General features: G+C 41.3%; 2 protein-coding genes across 2 annotated transcripts in view; both read right to left on the bottom strand.

Moving 5' to 3' along the window:
* LOC108881930 (microtubule-actin cross-linking factor 1-like) overlaps window positions 1-13,434 on the bottom strand; it is a 218,660-nt gene extending 205,226 nt beyond the window's left edge. The window contains 2 exon segments of the mRNA XM_051068556.1: window positions 3,777-4,012; window positions 12,860-13,434. Coding sequence (XP_050924513.1) covers window positions 3,777-3,999 — 223 coding nt within the window. The 5' untranslated portion in view covers window positions 4,000-4,012; window positions 12,860-13,434.
* Window positions 13,435-16,997: 3,563 nt separating this feature from the next.
* Window positions 16,998-20,229, bottom strand: ndufs5 (NADH:ubiquinone oxidoreductase subunit S5). The gene is made up of 3 exons (XM_018674138.2): window positions 20,111-20,229; window positions 18,523-18,742; window positions 16,998-17,210 (listed from the first exon to the last, which is right to left on the bottom strand). The coding sequence occupies exons 2-3, from the start codon at window positions 18,736-18,738 to the stop codon at window positions 17,115-17,117; spliced, it is 312 nt and encodes a 103-aa protein (XP_018529654.1). The 5' UTR covers window positions 18,739-18,742; window positions 20,111-20,229; the 3' UTR covers window positions 16,998-17,114.
* Between the last annotated feature and the right edge of the window lie 1,051 nt (window positions 20,230-21,280).

Below are 21,280 nucleotides of genomic sequence, written 5' to 3'. Positions count from 1 at the left end.
CGAGGTGTCGCCTGCCTTTAAACCCCTGGGTGGTTTGTGACAGCGCCAACGTCAACTCGGCCGCGACCTGCTGCCGTCAGAACCCAGTGATCTCCACAAAAACAAGTCTGACTCACTGACTCAGCCCAAAGGTACTGCCAGGAAACCTCCCTGTCAAACTGTCTCCTTTAATAATTAAAGATAATAACATTTAATCGTTTTTTTTTCTTTACCCTTTCAGAACTGTTGCCTGGTATATTTCACATATTCTTACACACAAACTCTTGGCATTCAAACTATGGCACAGCTGTGAATTTCCACTCCATGCCACTTTCCTCCAAAGTACACCAAAAAAAGAAAGAAAAGTGGAAAATTTCAGCCATTTGCCACACAGAGTGTTCATTAAAAACATATCACATGAAATCATTTGTATTTACCTCCTGACATCTGCCGGCAGACATGACAGATGGAATCACTGAGAAAATCTGGCCTCAAAATGTGAAGGATGTACTGTAGCGTAAGTACTCAACAAAATCTGGATTTATTTTCATATGTTCTTCACTGCTTCAGGATTTCTGTTTTCTTTATTGATCTTCTCTTGGATCATGACAGTAAGAATCGATGCTGTAACATGTTGCACTGACACATTAGTGTACGTCCTGTTAATCATCTCCGGAGGAAACGATGACTTTCTTTAACCAGACTCCAGCATTACGACTGATTCCACTAATCTCTGCTCAGATCTGGTTGTAATTAGTGTTTCACATGTAAATCGTAAATAAAAGTATTTTTTTTTCAGGCACATGCTGGTGATGCTGGATGGAAAGCTAATGCCAGTTCAGTTAGATTTTAGCTATTTTTTCCTATTTTCCATTACTCACCAGCTCATTTTGCTTGCAGAAGCAAATTTTCAGCAAGTAGTAGAGTCATTTTAAAACTTTTTCTTCCAAATGCCTTGACAATAGTCCAACCTCCAATTCTGCAGTAGCTTTAAACACTGACTACAGTGATTATTATTTTATGTTATTTGAAATTTACTTTTAGGTGACTTCTCACCTTTTTTCAGGCCAGCCGTAAATGCAGGTGATTGTGAAGCCAAATATCTCAGAAACAGCACACAGCCTTCTCATGTGAAACAGATACAGAAGCTTAGAGGCTCTAAAACATTAATGCTGTTGGTCTGGAAGCTTCTGCCAACCAGCAATCCTTAAAGTGCAGGAAATACACATGAACATCATTCATTTTCCTCCAATGCAAACATTGTATGAGCAGAAATGTACAGATGCAAACACAACACACACACACACACACACACACACACACTCTCCCTCCATCACCATGACATCAAGCCTTCACCCTGTCCTGACCTACATGCTGTTTCCGTGTCTGTAAATCAGGCTTTTACTGTTGTCGCCTCCCTACTTCAACACCCCATCCCCCATTACTTTCCACACAACTGGCATTTACAACATTAGTGGTATTAGAGCAGCACAGGCAAGTTTAGAATAGTTTACTCCTTAAATAAAAAACAGGGCAAGACAAAAACCTGCACTAGAGTAGGGAACTCATGGCAGTAAACAGGGCTCGCTCAGCAAAGGAAAAATCAGAGACTGTTGCGCCCACATCTTTGCAGAGACCTGGCTCCATCACATCCCGAATCGAGCCGCTGCACTCGATGGTCAGGCCGAGTTCCACGCTGACGGAGCACAGGACTCCCGCGGGATGAGGTGAGGCAAACATCAGTGATGTTTGGTGCTCGAAGGCAGTCAAGCTGGACGGACAGTGTTTACCAGATGTTGAGGTTCTGATGTTGGATATCGACCGTGTTGCTGCTGTTTACATTCCTGGAGGGACTACAGGGACTACATCTGTAATCCTGCTGTGCAATTGTGTGTTTTCATCATGATAATAAATCTGATATTAAATCTTGAACCTTGAAAACATCACGTTTTCTCCACTGAGAAAGTGTTTGCAAACAGACGAGAGTGTCTTTTACTAATCCAGGGAATTAAACAAATCAAGATGCTGTGTCACATCAATGCAACAATCTTGCCAGAGCAGTCTAACACAACTAGACATATTACTGGAACAGAAACCACGAACAAGGTGCAGAAAAACTAAAACTTTATCGACTCAATCTTCACTGTAATTGCAAAACTGCAGGTGCAAATGTCAACAAAACACTTTCCATGTGTGACTGACTTGTGATTCTAGGCATCACATTTCCAATCATCTGTGCTCTTTAATCTATTCTAAAGCAGATAAATCAATAAAATATTCCCCAGGAAAGATTCTCCATAAGCACTTAGTCATTCACTAATTGGTTTATATACTGTCCTGATACAATTAGATACATTTAAGTGATTACAGAGCTCTAAACACGAGGAGTGCTGTTACTTTACACTTATGTTGGTGGTCCACTTTGAGTTTGAGTTTATTCCATTGTTGAATCCACTATAAACCACTCTAGTATATGGGCTCAGCTGTGAGAAAGCTGGAGGGCAGGATACTCATCTGCTGACATGCATTTATGCGATAAAAGCCTCAAACAGTAAATGATCAGCACAATTATGAGATGATGTGAGGAGGAAAAAAGCCTCAGATGACAGGAGCAGCAGCACTGAACCCACTTTTATATCATTTGCCACAATCATCGAGCTGCAAGTCTTCCCTCCTTCCACTAAAAAAAGGGAAAGCTATTAGCGTGCTACCAGTGTCTCATTACGTGAGCAGGGGAACCCTGGCTTCTCCAGAGAACTGGGTAACCTACATTTCTCCTCCATCTTCTCTTACAGCGAGTAAGAGGAGAGAGAAAGGAACTGACTGACTCCTAAGCTTGATCTTTGACTTCTGCATGTGAGGATGGAGACGGTAAAAATCACCTCACGATTAAGCTCTTCTCTTGTTACATATAAAGTCTTTAAACAACAACTATATAAACATTTATTAGATAACACTGGTTACAAGATAATACTCGTAATAGCCTATTGTAGATGCTTTTATCTCCACAACATTTTACTGTTAAAGTATAAGATGCCATAACCAGATTTTTCTCTCATCTCTGTGACATTTATTGTGTGTGGATTTTACAGGAGATGGGGCTTTTTCCTCGTGTCAGAGCCTTTAATAACAGCCAGAGGGAAGCCCTGCCATCAAACATCAGTAGCCAAGAAAATGTCAGCATGCAAATGAGAAGGAAGTGGACACATTTTCACCAAGACATTTACAGATAAAAATACTATAATCAGAATGACACACAGTCTGTTCAAAGTCTTTAGCGCAGTGAAAGTCAAATGTCAGTGTTTGTACTTAAAAGCTGTAGATTCACTGACTCATCTCTTACGCCACAAACACAGGTGTCCTCACTTTTCCCCTCTCTTTCTATACAAACATGCAACATATTCTCTGTCGCACATGTCTGCCTGTTTGGAGTAGTCATCTGTAAATGATCAAGTCTCTGCTGGCTGTGTTTTGTATGTGCACTGAATAAGAAGTGCATATTAAGGCACATTAAGGCTTCTCCTGCGGGTTTAGAGTTACTGAGGTTCAACACAAGTTGTTTTGCTTTGCTCCTCTCAGCTTTCACGTCCATTTAGGCTTTTAGTATGAATCTGAATGCTCTGTTTTTGTTGCCAAGTAATTTCACACCTCCATCTTCCACTAGAGAAACAGCAACATCCTGCTTCACATTAATACCCGACACACACATCTGGAAACTTCACACAACAACCAGAGTCCTCTACCTTTCGACACAGAGCAGCTGCAGGAATATTCTCTTGTGTGAGATGGTTTCTTACCTGCGACACGGACCACCGCCCTCTCTGCCGGGTCCAGCACTGAGTCCTGGCTCTTCCTCTTCCTCCTCTCGTGTTTGGACAGGTTCCATGGCAAAGTGTCTCCAGGTGGCCCCACAAGTCCTGACGGACACGGGGACAACGACCCCCCAGAACGCTCGCTACGGAAGGACGGCTCGCTGACGCAGGAGCGCTCACTTAGAGTATCATCGTCTGACGACTCCATCTCACTTTAGGGGCTGCAGGGAGGAGAGGGATGAGGAAGAGGAAGGAGAGGAAGAGGAAGGATGGATGGAAGAGGGGAGAGAAACAAGGTCAAAAGAAGGGAGCAGAAGAAATGTGGAGAAAGAGAGAGGAGGGCGCTTTAGACAAAGTGGAGACACTATATAATTCATCACTTTCTTACAGTGTGAGCACGCAGGGGTCATGAATGATGCAGAGTTTCAACATAACAGCACAACAGTAATAACGCAGCGATCAGGAAGCAGAGAAGCAGCAGAGAGAGGAAACTGGGTTATGTTAGTCATCGTGTCTAGACAGCAGTTAAAGAGTTCAGGAGGCTGCGGATCGACACTGACGGCAGAAATTACTGCAGAGCTCTGAGGAAGAGATGAAAGAAGACGAGAGCACATGACAGAGAGGATGATACAGATTACTGAGGCCTGCTTATAGACGACTGAAGGTATGTGAAGTAACTCTATGATATAAATGAAGGGGGAAAACAAACCCTCACTTATATTCATAACTTTTATAGTTTATTTTTACTGCAGTCAGTTAATCAGACTCCAACAGAGAATCATGTGCATGGTATTAAAATAAGAGTGTTATTCAAAAGTCCTTTAAGTCCTATTTATGGTTTTTGATTTAGAGTATATCTCATGATATTGATTTTAAATAATGTGCAAATAATGTTTATTAAATATAAAGACAGATACATGAGTTCATTTTAATTGTAATATATAGTTTAAGTTGATTTTTGTATTGACCGTTTTTCAAACTGTACTTCAAAAAGACACTTATTACTAACTTTAATATTAAAATCCCATGTTTCAATTAAGAAGTAATTAAGGGGTGTAAAACTGAGACTGAAGATCACGATGCAAACATCCTGAATATCGTATCATGATACAGGAAGTTGGAACCGTGACACCACCACCACGCCAAACCCCAACCTGCTGCCACAGCTACAGGTGCAGCCTGTTGAGCTCTTATTACGTTACAACAAAACTAATGTTTTACTTCATATTTAACATTTAAATCACAAAATTATCATTCTGTTCAAAGTTAGGGCAAGCTGTATAGTTCGTAAATATCACACATCACACCTTTTTTATTGCCTTGAAACTGTGTGTTGTGACTATTTTGGTCCAGTCATGATCCAGCGGTAAAAGTTTAATTAGCTCAAGATTAATAACAGCCCTGATTAACTGCTGATCCCTGAGGCACATTGAAGTTAACAGTTAACTTTCTGGAGGTTGCTGTCTACTCAGAAACTGACCTTTGACAGACATTAGCTGAGGTGTGATGTGAAACAGGTGATCAGCTTTTACTTTGCTTGGAGAAACACAAACATACACAACAAAAAACATTAGTTCAACCGACACATCACGTCCTCTGACCTGATTAACTGATCACATGGATGATACCAACTCTGATGACACCTCTGTGCTACGATGGAAGAACAGAAAAGAAGGGGTTTCTTAAAAACTGACTGCTCCTGGCTGAGACGAGGAGGAGAAAGAGAGAGAGATGAGATGAGATTTCAAAGCTGGTCTATTTTTAAAGTAGAGTCAATACACCAGGAAGACAAGAGAGCTTTCCTCTCTTTCTTTATCCCACTTTCAATCTCTCCTTTCTCTCTTTCCCTTTACTTCTCTCCATCTGTTGCTCAACCATCTTTACTCTCTGTTTATTGGCATCAAGGTTAATTAATTCAATATCTATTTATTATAATGAAGAAAAATGAGTGATAGTAAATACGTGCACACACAGCAAACGGAAGAGTGTGTGTGTGTGTGTGGACTCTGGGGACCTGATGCTCTGATCGCTCCATCACAGCATCAATAAATCAATATTCCCAACCTCAGCACATCAGTGTCCTGAGAGAATGAATTGGCTTTTATTCGCTCTCATATTACAGCAGCATGGGGCATCGCAGCAGTCCAGCAGGTTACTGAGCGTCTGCTGTGGTTCTCTCTTATTCTGCTCAGTAAATTACTTCATGATCATTTCATCAAGAAAAAAGTCCACCTTAATATTCTATTACATATTCAGTTGTGAAATTATCTTCAGTCCATGTCAGTGATTTTTCACGCTTTACTACAAACTTAATATTTTGTAAATCAAGCCTGCAACTTCAGCTGTGTTTAATCTGATAAAGTGAACATCTATATTATAAAAATGGCTCTAACAACCAAGAGAAAAGCAATAAAACAGGGGGAATATTAAGCAAAGTTATCTGCCAACAGAAAGAGAAGATTGTAAAACAAAACTTTTGCTTTTTCAGGAGACATTTGCCCCCATTTTATGACTTTTTCCCCTTGTTTTGTTTTTGCAGTAGCTTTATAATTCTGGTACGAAACCAGTAAAAACTGTGGTATCCTCCTTTAATTACTGCTTCATGCTTGTAACCAATCCAACTGCCTGTGAATTCTTGAGTTATGGCCACGTTTTGTGAGGTCACAGTGACCTTGACCTTTGACCTTTGACCACCAAAATCTAATCACTTTATCCTTGAGTCCAAGTGAACGTTTGTACTAAATTTTAAGGGATTCCTTCGAGGCGTTCCTGAGATATCAGGTTCAGGAAAATGGGACAGACAAACTGATAGATGACATAAAAACATAATAAAAACTGATATTCAGCCATCTCAGAATGATTATATTACAAAATATTTACAACATTAAAAGTACATTAAGTGTTCAGGATTGCTGCAGGGTAAAAGTAGGAAGTTGAACCTCTGACATGGAAGTAAAAATATTAAGAAATCGTGTAATTTTCATTGTATTCTGATAAATATTCACAAAGAAGGTTTTAGTTTCGATTCCTCAAAGTAGATACAAAGTCAAAATAAAAGCCCCCAAATCCACTGGACAGTGACCCAGTCTGTGTGTCACAATTCACTCAGCTTCAGAGAAACTCCCCTCAACAAGCGTGTGTTTAAACTGTGACTGTTAATACTGACTAATTTTTGCTGCCTGCCAAAGAGAGCCTAACACCAGATCAGTCTCCCACCCCCTCCTCCCCGAGGCAGCAGCAGCAGCAGCAGACTAAACCGTGGACTGACCTGAGCACTGGTCACAGGGTGGGAATGTTTCTGTGTGCGATGTGTGAGTCCAACACAACGGCTGGGATTTCCATCTGAGCTACTGCTGCCAAAAAATCCTCCTCCTCCTCCTCCTCCCGCTGCTGGCCCCTGGCTAGACCGCTGGCAAAGCCCCACTTCCTGAATCCCCGTCTCCACAGCAACGCTGCTAGGAGGAGGCAAAAGACTTCCCAGAATCCACTGCGGGTTCTCAAGTGTATGGTTGCCTCTTTCAGTCCTGGCTGTTTTATGTGTGTGTGAGTGTGTGTGTGTGTGTTTATAAGTCAGTTTCCCTGCTGCTCGCTGACAGTGAGTCAGTGCCACTGCAACTAGCGGTTTTATAAATAGAGCCAAAGGGAAGCTTCAAAGCCACAACGTGTCATTACAGCTCTGTGAAGGCAAAGCGAGATGTTTGAAGACAGAGAAACTACAGCAGCAGAAATACTGGAGAGACAGGCTGAGAGAGAGTGGGATCATTTCCTGTGTGATGAGACCCTCGCTCAGGCATTTTCACTTTCCTTTCTTCTTTAGTACAAACACACACACAGATGTACAGTGACTCTGCTCACAGCTTTATGTTAGGACTGCAAGAAGTGACTATTCTGATTATGGATTATTATTATTTTTTGTCTCTCTAGCAATTTCTGTCAATAAAATTTCATTTTGTGATGAAAAATGTCTATTATGTTAATTTAATTATTATTTGATAATTCATCAACTGTTTAACTTATGAAATGTCAAAAAAGTTTGAAAAATCTGTATTAAAGTTCACAAATGACATCTTCAAACTGCTTGTTTTACCCAAAAACCAAGATATCCAGTTTATTATCATAAATAAACAGATGACCAGCAAATATTCACACATGATCAGCTGGAAGGAGCACATTTTAGTTATTTTCGCTTCTGGTTTTTCTGTTAATGTGTTGATCGATTAGTTGTCTTAGTCTTAGTTAGACGCTAATCAGACTATTTGTAGTTTATAAAATGTCACCACAAGTTCTCAACTCAAATTTCAGCCTTTTTTAGACTCATCAGGGCGGGTATTTTCATTTTTAATTAGCCTGTCTATTGTATCAACTTATGATTTAATCCACTTTGTCACAAAACTGTGAAAAATGTGCAGTGATCTTGGCTCCTGCCTCTTCCTGTGACAGCGTGCCTGAGCAGAGATGCTGGATGCTCGACTGTCACTGATTTATATCTCACAGCCAGGATTTACATGGACACAGCCTGTTCCCACAGCTCAGCCTGGGCAGGGTGTGTGTGTGTGTGTGTGTAACATCAAACAAAAGAGGAGCAGGAGTGACATAAAACAGAAAGAAGACGAGTTTGAAGAGGGAGCAGGGGGAAAAAAAATCAGAGCAACGGATTAAGAAGGAGAGAAGACAGGAGAAGAGACAGAGGAAGAGAAAACCAGACATTTGCAGAGTAACGGTTGTTAACTGCCAGTGAAAGTCTTCTTGTCATTCCAGAGCAGCATTCCTGCGCTCTAACTGCCGCTAACGGGAGTTTCACTCACATTCATGCTCAACAGACAAACATAATGCTCACTTCTGCCTGACAAACTGCATAACGTAGAGCTACCTGAGCAGAAAACACATCTGTGCATCCACAGCCAGTGCTGCACTTAAATCTGTGGCCTGTCAGATTCAGTCATCTACAGGAAAAACACTGATAAAGGTCAAGGTAAATACTGACAGGTGAGCTGCTTCTGCAATCACATCTGGATCTGAATCTGGCTGATCCTCGACAGACATATCATGTCATATGGCCACCAGATCCTGCCGCCACTGCTGAATGAATGCTAAGGAGGTACCATCTTTGTATATGCACCGGAACAACTAACCAAAATACTGCGTGTGACTGAGATTTAAAAATAAAAACAACACACACACATTTGTAGTTGGAGTACAGCTAAAATTTCTAATTGGGTCACTGAATTTGATGGGTAACAAAATACAGAGGAACACCTTTCAGAAATATGTTTGTCCACCAGAAAGTAATTAGCCTAGCTTAGCATAAAGGCTGGAAGCAGGGGGAAATGTGCCTTCCTAACAATTTAACCAAATAAGGTGTCATGGTGTTAATAAGTGAGCTTTAAATATGTTGGTGGTGAATGATATTTTTTAATGTCTGGGCAGAATAGAGCTAGCACCATTTTATTGTCTGTATGCTAAAAAAGGAGCTAGAGCCAGGAGGTAATTAGCCTAGCTTAGCGTAAAGACAGGAAGCAGGGGGGAAACAGCTAGCTAATGTAGCTCCCCTCAAAACACATTAAACAAGGTTTCAAAGGTATTAATAAGTAATCTTTAAATGTGTTGGTAGTGTGTGTATTTTTTTAATGTCTGGACAAAACAGAGCTAGCTTTTCCCCCATGCTAAAGTTAAGCTAGTCACCTCCCTGGCTCCTGATCTTTACTTACGCCACACTGATGCCATGTTGTTAAAACTGTAATTACAAGCAGCTAAGAGAATTTCTGATGGTGAAAGAAGTACAGTGTCAACAAACCGGTGAAAAGGGAAGCTAATTTAGGCAATTTAATGGGGTGACCATGAGGCTAATGGGGATTAGCTATTATTGAATAATGCATGAAGCTGGAATAACAGGAGTTTTTCTTGTTCTCCCCATTTTCATATAGCGTGAATGTAGCATTAGCACACAGACCGGTAAGTGAGGTATCGATCTTCTAATCTAACTCTTGGCAACAAAACAAACAAGTATTTCCCAAAATGTCGAACTAGTCCTTTAAACTGATTATTCAACATTACTTTATTCCCTGCTCTTTGACTCTAACATCTCATCTTCCTTTAGTCTTTCCTGCCTAGCTCATATCTCTTCATCTTGCTCTTATAAATGACATAAACATATCTAAAGCCGACTTGTTACACCAGTCATTAAAAGTGCTGATAGTAGGCAGAGGATGAGGATGAATGAGCTGTTCCTCCCCTTAAATCACAGCCCCCAGCCATGATGAGTAACACACCGACAGACTGGATACATGACTTGCTAGACTCATGCACACGCACATAAATTAATACACATGCACTGACTCTCACAGAAAAGCATGCATATACAGTACAAACACACTCAGAGACAAACTGGACTGTAGCTTGCCAACAATCCTGTAGCTTATTACTCAGCATGACTGGACAGAGAGAGAGTCAATTAAAGTGAAAGTGGAAAAAGGACAAGGCTTGGGAAAGAGAAAGAGAGAGAGAGATGGATGTTGGAAAAGAAAGAAAAGTGTGTGCACAGATGGAAAGTGAAAGACAGAGCAAACAACCAGAGCAAGCTTTTATTGTAATGAAGTGATCATGTGTAATCATTCAGCCGTCTTACACACACACCGATCAATATTTACAGCTGCAGGACGTCACTGATAACAGCATAAAGATAACACTGTGTAAATAAGAAATCTCTCCCTTTCTGTGTCTCTGTCTCTATTTTGTTGTCTTCTTCTTTCATTCATGATAAGACGATCTGTGAATGCCAAAGAGCTGCAGGGAGAGTAAAGAGACTCTTGGCCAGACAGACGGACGGACGGAGGGAGGGAGGGAGGATGGATTTTACAAAGAGAAAAAGGACAATATTTCAGTATGCTCATGGATTAATCCAGTCAGGACACTCCTGCACTGAATCCCAAAACAAATCTGAGGTGTCACAAGATAATTAAAGCGAGATTAAACGTGTTCATTTTTCACAACTTTTCTCAGATTTCGCTGTTTTCTGATTTTTGTGCATTTTCACTTCATCACTCAAAAGAGTCACAAGATAGGCCTCGACTAGACTGAAATATGACTCTTTGGTTGAACTGATTGTATAAATATTGCTTCTTTTCAAGGAGTTACAACAACAAAAACACTAGGACAGACAATTTGAATCAAACAGCAAACAAGTATTTGCTGGCTTTAGCCTCTCAGATGTGAGAACTTGTTGCTTTTTCTTTGTTTTAGGTCATTTCTACGATAAATATCTTTGGATTTCAGCCTGTTGATCAGACAAATAAAGCAATTTGAAGTCTTTATCATTCCTACAACCTTAGAGCTGCTTCACAAAGTCCTATTTTTCACACATTTTTACATGGTAGAGATTAAACAGTTTCTGTTTTATGTCATTGTAAACTCATACAAACAAAAGCAACCTAGAGATGTCACCTTGAACCCTGAGGACTTGCACCAGCTATTTTCCCCTGACATTTTACAGTCTAAACGACTAATCAATCAAGAAGTACAAATCAGTAACAAAGATAATCACAGATGAAAATAAACAGCAGCACACTGTGATTGTGACTGTCTCCAGTCATCTGAGCCAAACTGATGCAAGTAACAAAACAGAAATCCCCTGATTCAGAGATCATGTAACTGTAATTAAATTACACCCATTACTATCACATAGTAATAGAGTACACCTCCTGGATCCCATATTGATGCTTTTCCAGCGCTTTAACACACAGTAGTAAGGGGGTGTGTCCATTGCCAGTGCAGAGGAAAAATGGCTGGAGGAGACATTTAAATCTTATAAACCTGTCTGTATACAATGGAAATAAATCATGAATAGGTTGCTTGTGTCTTACTATACTATAGAGTACAGTAGTCCTGTAGCTGAAGGTCCAACATAAGGCTGGAGGGAGATGTGCGTTTGACCATCTGGTACAAAGCGGCAGGAGGGGAGCCCTGAATCTTCATTTTCCCCTCCCTCCCCTCTCTCTCTCTCTTTCTCTCTGTGGCTGCACCTTGTATAATATCACGGATGTTTTACAGACAGACAGACAGACATGGAGCCCGCTGGGATTCATAAGCCTACAGCAGGTGGAGGTAGAGATGGAGGCGATAATGATGCTGATGGAGGGTCTGTGGATGTAATTGGCTGTGGGGATTGCACAGATCAATAAAGGGCAACCCGCACATAAAACACTGTTATATCTGCAGCTGGTGTTTCGTGTCACCAGTTTTGCACGCATGCCTTTCTCTCCCTCTGTCTGTCTGTCTGTCTGTGGATGAGAAGAGCGACAGAGAGAAGGGGGGAATGTGTCTGCATGAATGGACATCAGACATGGGAGACCAGAACGGCTCTGCATGCAGGAGCAGGCTGGAAGCACGGGGCTCTTTGTCCAGCGCACACCGCCCCTGACTTGGATGGATAACACCAACTAATTACATTTATCCATTTGTGGCTGGCGCTGTTGACGATGTACTGCCGCTGCTGCTGTATATACTGCTGCTGCTGAGTCTCTCATTAGTGGGAACAACCTCGGCAGGCTTCTCACGACCCAGAAACCCTCTCTGACTGACTGTCCGCCGGTAATTTCCAGCCCAGCCCTCCGGCACACAAATCACGAGCAGCGAGCTTAGAAATAGGACGGTTTCAGGCAATAACAGATATATATATGTGAGATTACTGCACTTAAAACCACAGCTTTCTTTGCAAAGACGCCACTAAACGACCAGTCTACGAGCAACACGTTATTGATCATGTGCAGGACGAAAACCAGCACCAAGACAACACAGTTAAAAAGCCAGATTCACCAGCGTGGTCATTTTTAATATGCACCATTTAGGTTTAAGATTAAATCCCAATTAGATAACAGCACTAAACTGGGTTTAAAGTGCAGCTCGTGACTCTACAGAGCGGATAGTTTTGATCGGTGTCCATCTAAGAATTAATGTTCGTATTAATGATCGATTACTGTCATCACACGGCTCGACGGGTCCTGATAAAACACGTGTATAATGGTTTAAACGAGAAGCACCAGCGGGGCTGTGTGAGCTCCGGAGTCGCTTACCTTCCGCCGGGCAGCAGCGGTCCTTGAATCCGAGCAGAGAGCGAGGGAGGCCGGGGGATGCTGCCGCCGCTGCTCCCTCTTCTCCTCCTCCTCCTCCTCCAACACCTCCTCCGCGGGATGGATGGATGGATGGACGAAAGGTTGGATGTTTTCCGCTCCAACCGATCGGGTTTCTGTTGCCACCGAGCCGACACACACTCACACTCACACACACCAGCCGAAGGGGGATGAGGCTGAGGAGAAAAGCAGGCAACGTGATCCTGAATGGTAATGGCTGTCCTATTCCTCCTCCTTTCCCCCACACACACACTCTCTCTCTCTCCCCTCGCCTTCAACAACCCCCCACCAGCCAGCCCTCCTCTGACTCCTCTGGTCCGCTTTCACACGCGCTCTCCGCTCTCTTCTCTCTCTTCAATAGGCTGTTTTCACGGCTCCGACACTTAACCCATGTCTATTGAGTCTGTTAAGTGTCGCGGAAATTGAAATTTCGGTCGTAGTCCTGCGTCATCCGTGGCTCAGCAGCACCGCCAAACCCAGGCCCAGACGCACAACACACACACACACACACACACACACACACACCACACACACACACACACACTTTATCTGAATTTGGGGAGGAGAAGGGAGAGAAAAGGGCGTTCACACTGACATATTTGCAGCGGCTTCTCATTCACATTTATTGCGGGATTTACTCAGAAGAAGCAGCGCTGGATGAGATCTGCGCTTTTACATCACATGTGAATAGTATTAGTCTTGGTTTTTATAATCCCTCCACACACACACACACACACACACACATACACACAGTGTCCCCTCCCTCTCCAAACAGCTGGAGGAAGAGAGGGAGTAGCTCAAACTGCAATTGATTACAGCTGGTGAGATGGAGAGAGTTGGATTTGGGCTGCCGCTCCCAGCCAGCAGGGAGAGGGTCCTCACTATTTTTGGGGCTGACTTTTAACATGAAGGAGGGGGTCATAACTCAGGGTCTGTCCTCCAAGTGTCAAATGCATGAAGTTTTTAACGATTATACACTAAGGCGTTGTTGGTAGGCTGCGTTTTTGCACAGGCAAGACCGGGATCTGTGAGTCTGAGCCTCTTTAAACCTGACTTTAAAGCTGCACTGATTATTTTTTTGGAGTGCAGGACTTGTCTCCCCCCTCTGGTAGTGGGGGGAATTACACAAACACTGTTGACCTGTGCTTATAACGTAAGCCTCTCCATCGATAGCTCTCATTTTTAGACTGTAATCCCTCCTCTGAACACAGTTTCTTCTTTGTTTGAAGCATCAGAAACTTTTCTTGAACACTTTCTAAGTTTTTTCATACTCCATCTACATTGCTACTGTTGCTCTCCTGTTCAGTACGATCTCCCTCTAACTGAGTGATAGTCAGCGGCTTAAACTGCTGGAATCAGGCCCAGCAAGTTCCAGAGTAATGCTGAACTGTAGATCAGTTAAAAAGACTTAGAAGTCATTAAAAACCAGCGTTCATCTCTGATATCCAGCCAGGAAACTTTGAAATATCAAGATTTCTGAATGGAGTTTGGTGTGTTTGTTACAGCGACAGCACTTCCTGCTCCAGAAGCCAGGGATTATGGGTAACATACAATGTTTCTGCCATGTTTCAGCTCAGTGAGTGGGACCTGTCTGCACCACTGAGGTCTGGGGTATCTCTTATTCTTTATTTGACGTTTCTTGCAATAAAATAAGTCGTGAGACATTATGGAGCCTGAAGTCTGATGCTTCAGTTAATAAAAAATGGTCTTCTGTCAGCTGATGTGTTTGTCTTTTTCGAGGCCCTGAAACTGATAAGACGCCCGGTCAGATGGGTATCAGTGGAGTTGGTGGATAATCCAGACTCGACTCTGCAGCCTTGTCAGGGAGAGTGAGGCACAGCCGGATTATCTGCTGCTGCCGCTTTAATCAAACTGCAGCTAATGGACTGACCGGCTGCATGAACCAGGGGCCACTGTGACGATAAACAAAGGGTAAAGTTCACCACTGTCACTGCTCATTCTTCCATTATCTGTCAATTATTTAACTGTGTTGAATTGATTATCTGTCTGGATAAACAGGGCTGTAGAGTAAAAGTTCCTGGCCAGTTACGGTGCCTTTAATTTAATTTACACAACTGAAACCTCGTGATAATGTTGTGGATCCAGATTAAGGTGCTGTACAGTCTTGATTACCATGATTATCTGTAATTTTCAATTTAATAAAAGATCATTTGGATGTGAGGAGGAGGAGGAGAACAATGAGGCCGACTGCCTTCAGACACAGTGTGAGTCATTCCTCCATGGAAAAACTTATTCATCCACACACACACACACACACACACACACACACACACGGGCATAAACAGGCAAGAACCTCAGTGGAGTTTAATGGATCAGGTTTTTAAGACAGTTTAGACTAACTGCCCATGGACGGTTCAACACCAGCTGTCAAACATCCTTCACTTTCAGTTTCATGAGCTGATTCTTTATTTTCCTCGTACAAATGCAGGAGTATGTTTATTTTTTGGTTTCTTAACACTGAGCAGTTTTTATGATGAGGTTCAGAGAGAGGATTTAAGAAACATGGAAGGTTTATGTCTACATTCTCCCAACAGAACATCATCAATCCAAGAGAATTCAGGACAAGCTATAAACTAAATTATCTGATTTTTTCTGAGTATAAAAAGAATCACAAAAAATCTGATTTTAGATATTTAACAGTCCAGTTTCTATTGTTGTTGCGCTAGTCATGTTATCCTATTTGCAACAACTAACTCATTTCATTTTAATTAAATCTGTTTTGTGCAGAAGAGCCAGAGTCAATCTTAAAATATGAGAATAAACATGTGTAATATGTGTTTGAATATGACCAAGGACATGACCTCAGTATCATCAGCAGTAGCTGTGGGCATGTTCATAATTTATTCTCAGACTGACCTCGCTGCAGATACAAATGATCCTGGGAATTTAAGCCTGAGGATTTCTGACAAACCTAGTTCAAATATATGAAAGGCAGGAAACTGTTTGGCACCCTGAGTTAAAGTATGGACCAAAACAAAGAAACAGTTGCTTGTAAGAACAGAAAATTAGGAAATATTGTCTTGAGTTTTACCCCCTGAATTCTGAGGTCTTGGCTCCATCTTGTGGCGACTCTCAGAGTCTCTTAATCCCATCAGCCTGATTTAAATGCTGGTAATTGAATCAGTGTCAAAGAGCAGCCACTCATATCTGTTTCTCAGTGGAGCGGTCCGGCCGTCCCCTCGGGAGTGTTTACTTGCTAAACCGTTACATGATTTACTAAAATTAGGTCAGTGGGTTAAGAAAATAGACTGTAGTTTAAGTTCCATTTGCAGCTGAGACACAGATGAACACACCACAGGCTACTATAGAGCTGGAGGAACAACATTAAATCATTCAAGAGGCCATAAAACCAGCTGTGTGGAGGTTATTAAATAAAACCTGTTGGTTTGTTGCATGTAGCAGTTAAGCACTGTACTGAAAAGAGAGTAAAAGTATCTAAGTATTTTTGAACATGGGCCTTATTTTCCAGTGGAAAATATGGATTAAGAGTAAGACCCATTTTGTTTAACCAGAATCATCGCTATATATCAATACCAGACTCCACTGACAAAAAGTCATTTTATAGAGTAGAACACAGGAGCTTCTGGAACACTGCTGCCATGACTGGTTCGTTTTTTTGTGCTACTGTGTGGTGCTTTTACTTATGTAAAAGGATCTGAATACTTCTTCAACCGCTGAATGTTGAACAATAACACAAACAAACTTACTGATTGAGGCAGTGGTATTCCAGCAGCTCCTGTGTTGTGCTGAGTAAAATGACTGCTTTCCACAATGGAGTCTGGTACTGAATAATTAATGCTTCTGCTTAGGACCCAGGTTACATACCAGAGTTATCCTCTAAGAAAGGTGTTTGGATGTACTGGTATTTGTACATTTGTTATAAGCCTACAAACACAGCTCAAGAATTAAAAACTGTTCAAGTCAAACTAAATATTTTTAGTTTGCTCCAGGAATCATTATTCTGTGAGCAACTCCCTTTAACTGCAGCCTTGTTTTCATTCTGCCTGCACATATCAGTACATTAACAAAAGAGAGTGAGGGAAAAAGACAAGAGGAAGAGTGACAGTGGATGATAACATTTATTTGCAAACTTGTACAGGCGAACAGGAAATAGTTTTATCTGATTTACTATACACAAGAACAGAACTGCAGATGGTCGTGTGCTTCCTCATGGCGATTAGTCCGACTTGCCTGAGTGGCAGGGCGGTGGCGTGTAGGTCCCCTCCTTCACCATCTTGTCGCGCTGCTTACGGATCGTGTACAACCTCTCGTGCTGCAGGAAGTAAAGAGGAGAGGAGGTTAGTGTTGAGACAGAGGGGGAAGAAGAAATTAAAGTAATAAAAGACGACGCTCTACAGCCCTCCACCTTTTTGCTTTTCTTTGTCCATCTTAAAGAGGATAAAGACGACAAAGATAAATGTGATTTTAACATTGTCTTTTGCTTCTTACACCAGGTGAGAAAGATTTAGGTCTGTTTGCCCAGGAAGAAAAAGTTCCCTACCCTGGTTCTGTGCTGTAAAGACACGTAGATTTCCATCTCGGTCCAACTCAGCTGCTCATAAAGAAAAATCCAGCAGAGATGCAGGCGGTCTTCTCAGATACGGTCTCTGCTTATTTACAGTAATTATAGCAGCAACTCGGATGTGAAAATGCCACATACAACTTCTTAACAACTAAACATCTCTGACTTTGACTCAGCTGACGTTCATCTTTAATCAGCACTTCATCCTGTTTCATCTCCACGAAGCCACGAGGCGAGGGAGCTCCTGCTGCTGCAGCACATTCACCCCGAGCGTCTGTCAATCTGTCCTCTGCTGACTCTGCTGCCAAGGCTGACCTCAGTTTAACTCTGACGTCATTAAAGGATAACTCTGGTTTTTAACCTGAAATTGGCACTTCAGATGCCTAAGCAATGTTAAACTGTGTGGGTTTTCTATAGAGTTTGGTGTGAAAACAGCATCCGTCAGGCAGGGATAGAAACAGAAATACATACATCAACATACCAAACTCTATAGAAAAAAACAGGCAGTTTAGTGTTGTTTAAGTCATCTGAAATGCCAGTTTGGGAGACGCAGTATTATGCTCAGTAAGAGCTCGAAGGCATTGGGAGGTAAATGTAATAACCTCTATTTTATGTGATACTTAAAAGCACATTTCATTTATTGTGCAGAAGCTTTTCTCACACTGATTTTCCTGTCAGTTGCTCACTTTTTGATCGACAGGAAATTACTTTTTAATGTGATCTTAGTAAAGATCTGTGTCACAAAACTCCACCACGCTTGGGTGATGTAAAATAATTAAATGTGAGAGATGACTGCAGGTTTGACATCAAGTAAGGCAATATTAGAACACCAAATTTAACTACGAAGATCAATAAGACACATAATCAAACGACAACAGGGCAGAACACAGGCTGTAGGGGTTGGTAACAACTCTGCTTTTTGCTCTGACTCAGAGGGTTCAGGCAGATTTTTTATTTAACAAGAGATCAAATTATTAAAGAAGGAGGTTCTGCTAATTAACAATCAATGTGACCTTTACTGGATTATCTGCCCCCCCTGTTCTTTCACACCAAAAACACTCACCGTCTTCTGCCTGTGCATGCACTCGTAGAAGTCCTCAAACTCCAGCTGGCACTCCTTCTTGGCGCGGGTCTGCCCGATGCCATGGGCACACTCGATCCACTCCTTCTCAAAGGCGTGGCAGCGAGCCGCCCGTTTGTTGGGCTGCGGTCCGCTCTGCGCCAGCAGCCAGCGGTCCACGTTGATGCCAAGCCGCGACTGCACGTCCACAAACGGCATGATGCTGATGGAGGAGGAGGGTGGAGGGGAAATGAATCAAACAGGACGTTGTGGATGAGACAGATTTGTCTTTTTTGCACCTGTTTGGTTATTACACAACACCAGTATGTACCTCAGACAAGACAGTGGTCAGTCACACAGATTCCAGACCCACCACTATATTTAGAGGCACCTGTCTCATCAGTAGGGAAAGGTGCTCTATGCAGTTTAGTAAAAACAAAGACCATCACAGCTGAATGTTCCTGCCTAAATAACTCAAGGACATTTTGTCTTCCAGTATTTACACTGGTTTTGTTTCAAAAAGACTATCTTCGCAACCTTTGGTAAGAAATTACATTTTGGTTTTATTTCAAAACAGGCTGCCAATTGACACCTGGTCTGACTGAAATCTTGTTGATATGAAAATAAAGTTACGTATTATTCCTAATAGCTACAGTCGTTAACACCTCCTCTATATGAAAGGCAGGATGGTGGATTTCAATTTATTTATTGAGCACATTTAAAAACAACAAATGTTGACTAAAGACGACAAATCATTTGTTAGCCTCAGGAGAGCAGACTCTGTGCTATGCTGTGTCCTAAAACTGACTGACACTTGTCCAGGACGGTGAATCCTTCAAAAAGGACTGATTTAAAAATTAAAAGTCTGATGGTTAAGTAAGAAAAACTTTTGCATTTTACTGGACAGACGCACACATACGATTAGTGTAAAGAAATAAAAACAAGTAATTTTACATTATAAAAACCGAAGTGCTCATACTCTAAAAAAACCAAACATAAGTTTAGCTTAAATTAAAAGTATGACACAAGCTAAGAGTTTTGATCATTATTTACACTGTGGTCCTGACAGGCACTGCTGTGCTATGCTAATTCACTTCGTACATGTGCTTAAATATAAATTACATTTCCTCATCTACACTCTTAATTCAAGTGTTTTCAGATGTTTAAAACGAAACTAAATAGATTTCTGGCTTCAAAAGTTGAAGAACACACAACTAATTCCCACTCTTCTCTGTTTTCTCTGTTATTATTAGCCAGCTAGCTGCTCGTAGACAGGCTACATGCCTACCAAAACATAAATTTACTGTTCAAATACCCAAACAAGAATATCTGTCTTTAAATGTATTAATTACCCACAGCTGTTGAATGATTTTGTGGTCAGGTGAGATGTTTATCGGTAACGTTACGGACTCTTTTACCCTTCAATGACAGCGGCCTGTCGTTAGTTCATGCTAACGACAGGTCGCTCTCATTCAACAATATTTACATTATTTACACTGCATCCTGTGATATTTTCAAACAATACATACATTCTGCGATGTATAAAATTTCCCAAAACACTGCTAAAATGCTGATAAATATCTATATTTACCGTGTTTTGCAGGAATCACTTTAACCTTCCGCCGACTCAACGCGTTCTGCTTTACGGCAAAACTCTCTTCTTCTTCGTGTTTAATAGCGGCAGGGAAACAACATGGCGGCGCACTATCGCCACCAACTGGACGGGTCGGGAACCCAGTTTTTTAAAAGTATTTTTAGAAGGAAGAAAATCCTTGATTACAGCTATATCAAGCTGATTCTCTTAAGATATTGAAACAAAAACAGATAACACACAGTATAAATTTCTCAGTATCATATTTTTGTTAATTATTATTTATTTATTTTATTTTAAAATTAATATTACTTCCATCTCCCCTGCTTCCCCCTGTGTTTTGCATTATGCCAACATTCTTCCAACATCTAAAATTTCTCTGGAATAGTTTCCCCACAACAGTGGTTCCCAAAGTCATTCCTATGTTCCCCAGCTTTATATGGCACATAATGGGAACATTACAAGAGGTCCTATGTTCCCAAGTTCTACATATTTGCTCCCATAGGGTTATATGTTCCCAAGGTTGCTTTGTTCCCCAGATACATATAGCACATAATAGGAACCTGAAAAAGATGTTCCCTAGTTCTGTGTTCACCTAATATGACTAATATGGGATCTTGTCAAAGGGGGTTTCTGTTCCCAAAATAATAGGCCTACACTACTACACTATGGCTCAGTGTTCAGGGTTGTTGTGTTTATATGGATGTTTTGAGGCAAAGTTACGGTAAAAAGTGGATAATATTTATGGAATATAAAATTTGAAAGGGTAAAATGTGACTTGAACACAATAGGAGGATTAACAGAATATATAAAATGTATGTTAACAGAGTTTTGAACTAGGGAACACAGGTACACTTCTGCAGACCCTGATGATTATTTTTCACAGCAGACTTATCAGAGCAACAAAACCACAGGTGGAACTAACTGATGACATTAACAGCATCTTCCTTCCGGCAAATATTGCAATGCACGAGTTAATAAAGTTATTAGCTTCCCCTATGTTTATCGAGTTCAAATGTCCTGGAATATTTTGTACATTTTAATATTGTTATGGTTACTATTTTATCTATGATTTTAATTTATAATGCCTGTATGAAAACTGTGTTTCTAAAAAACACTTCAGCCTCTTTCATTGGACTGTTGTTTCTCCCAGAAAAAGTGACAATGACT

The sequence above is a fragment of the Lates calcarifer genome, linkage group LG3 (assembly GCF_001640805.2).
Source record: "Lates calcarifer isolate ASB-BC8 linkage group LG3, TLL_Latcal_v3, whole genome shotgun sequence".
Lineage (NCBI taxonomy): Eukaryota > Metazoa > Chordata > Actinopteri > Centropomidae > Lates > Lates calcarifer.
The sequence above is the reverse complement of the archived record's forward strand: the minus strand, read 5'-3'. Positions and strand labels throughout refer to the sequence as shown.

What these genes read in the sequence shown, in the direction of transcription:
- ndufs5 (XM_018674138.2), bottom strand. Translation starts at nt 18,738, where the DNA reads ATGCCGTTTGTGGACGTGCAGTCGCGGCTTGGCATCAACGTGGACCGC. An exon ending in GCATGCACAGGCAGAAGACG is followed by an intron (nt 17,211 to 18,522) that starts GTGAGTGTTTTT and finishes TACTTCCTGCAG; the next exon opens with CACGAGAGGTTGTACACGAT.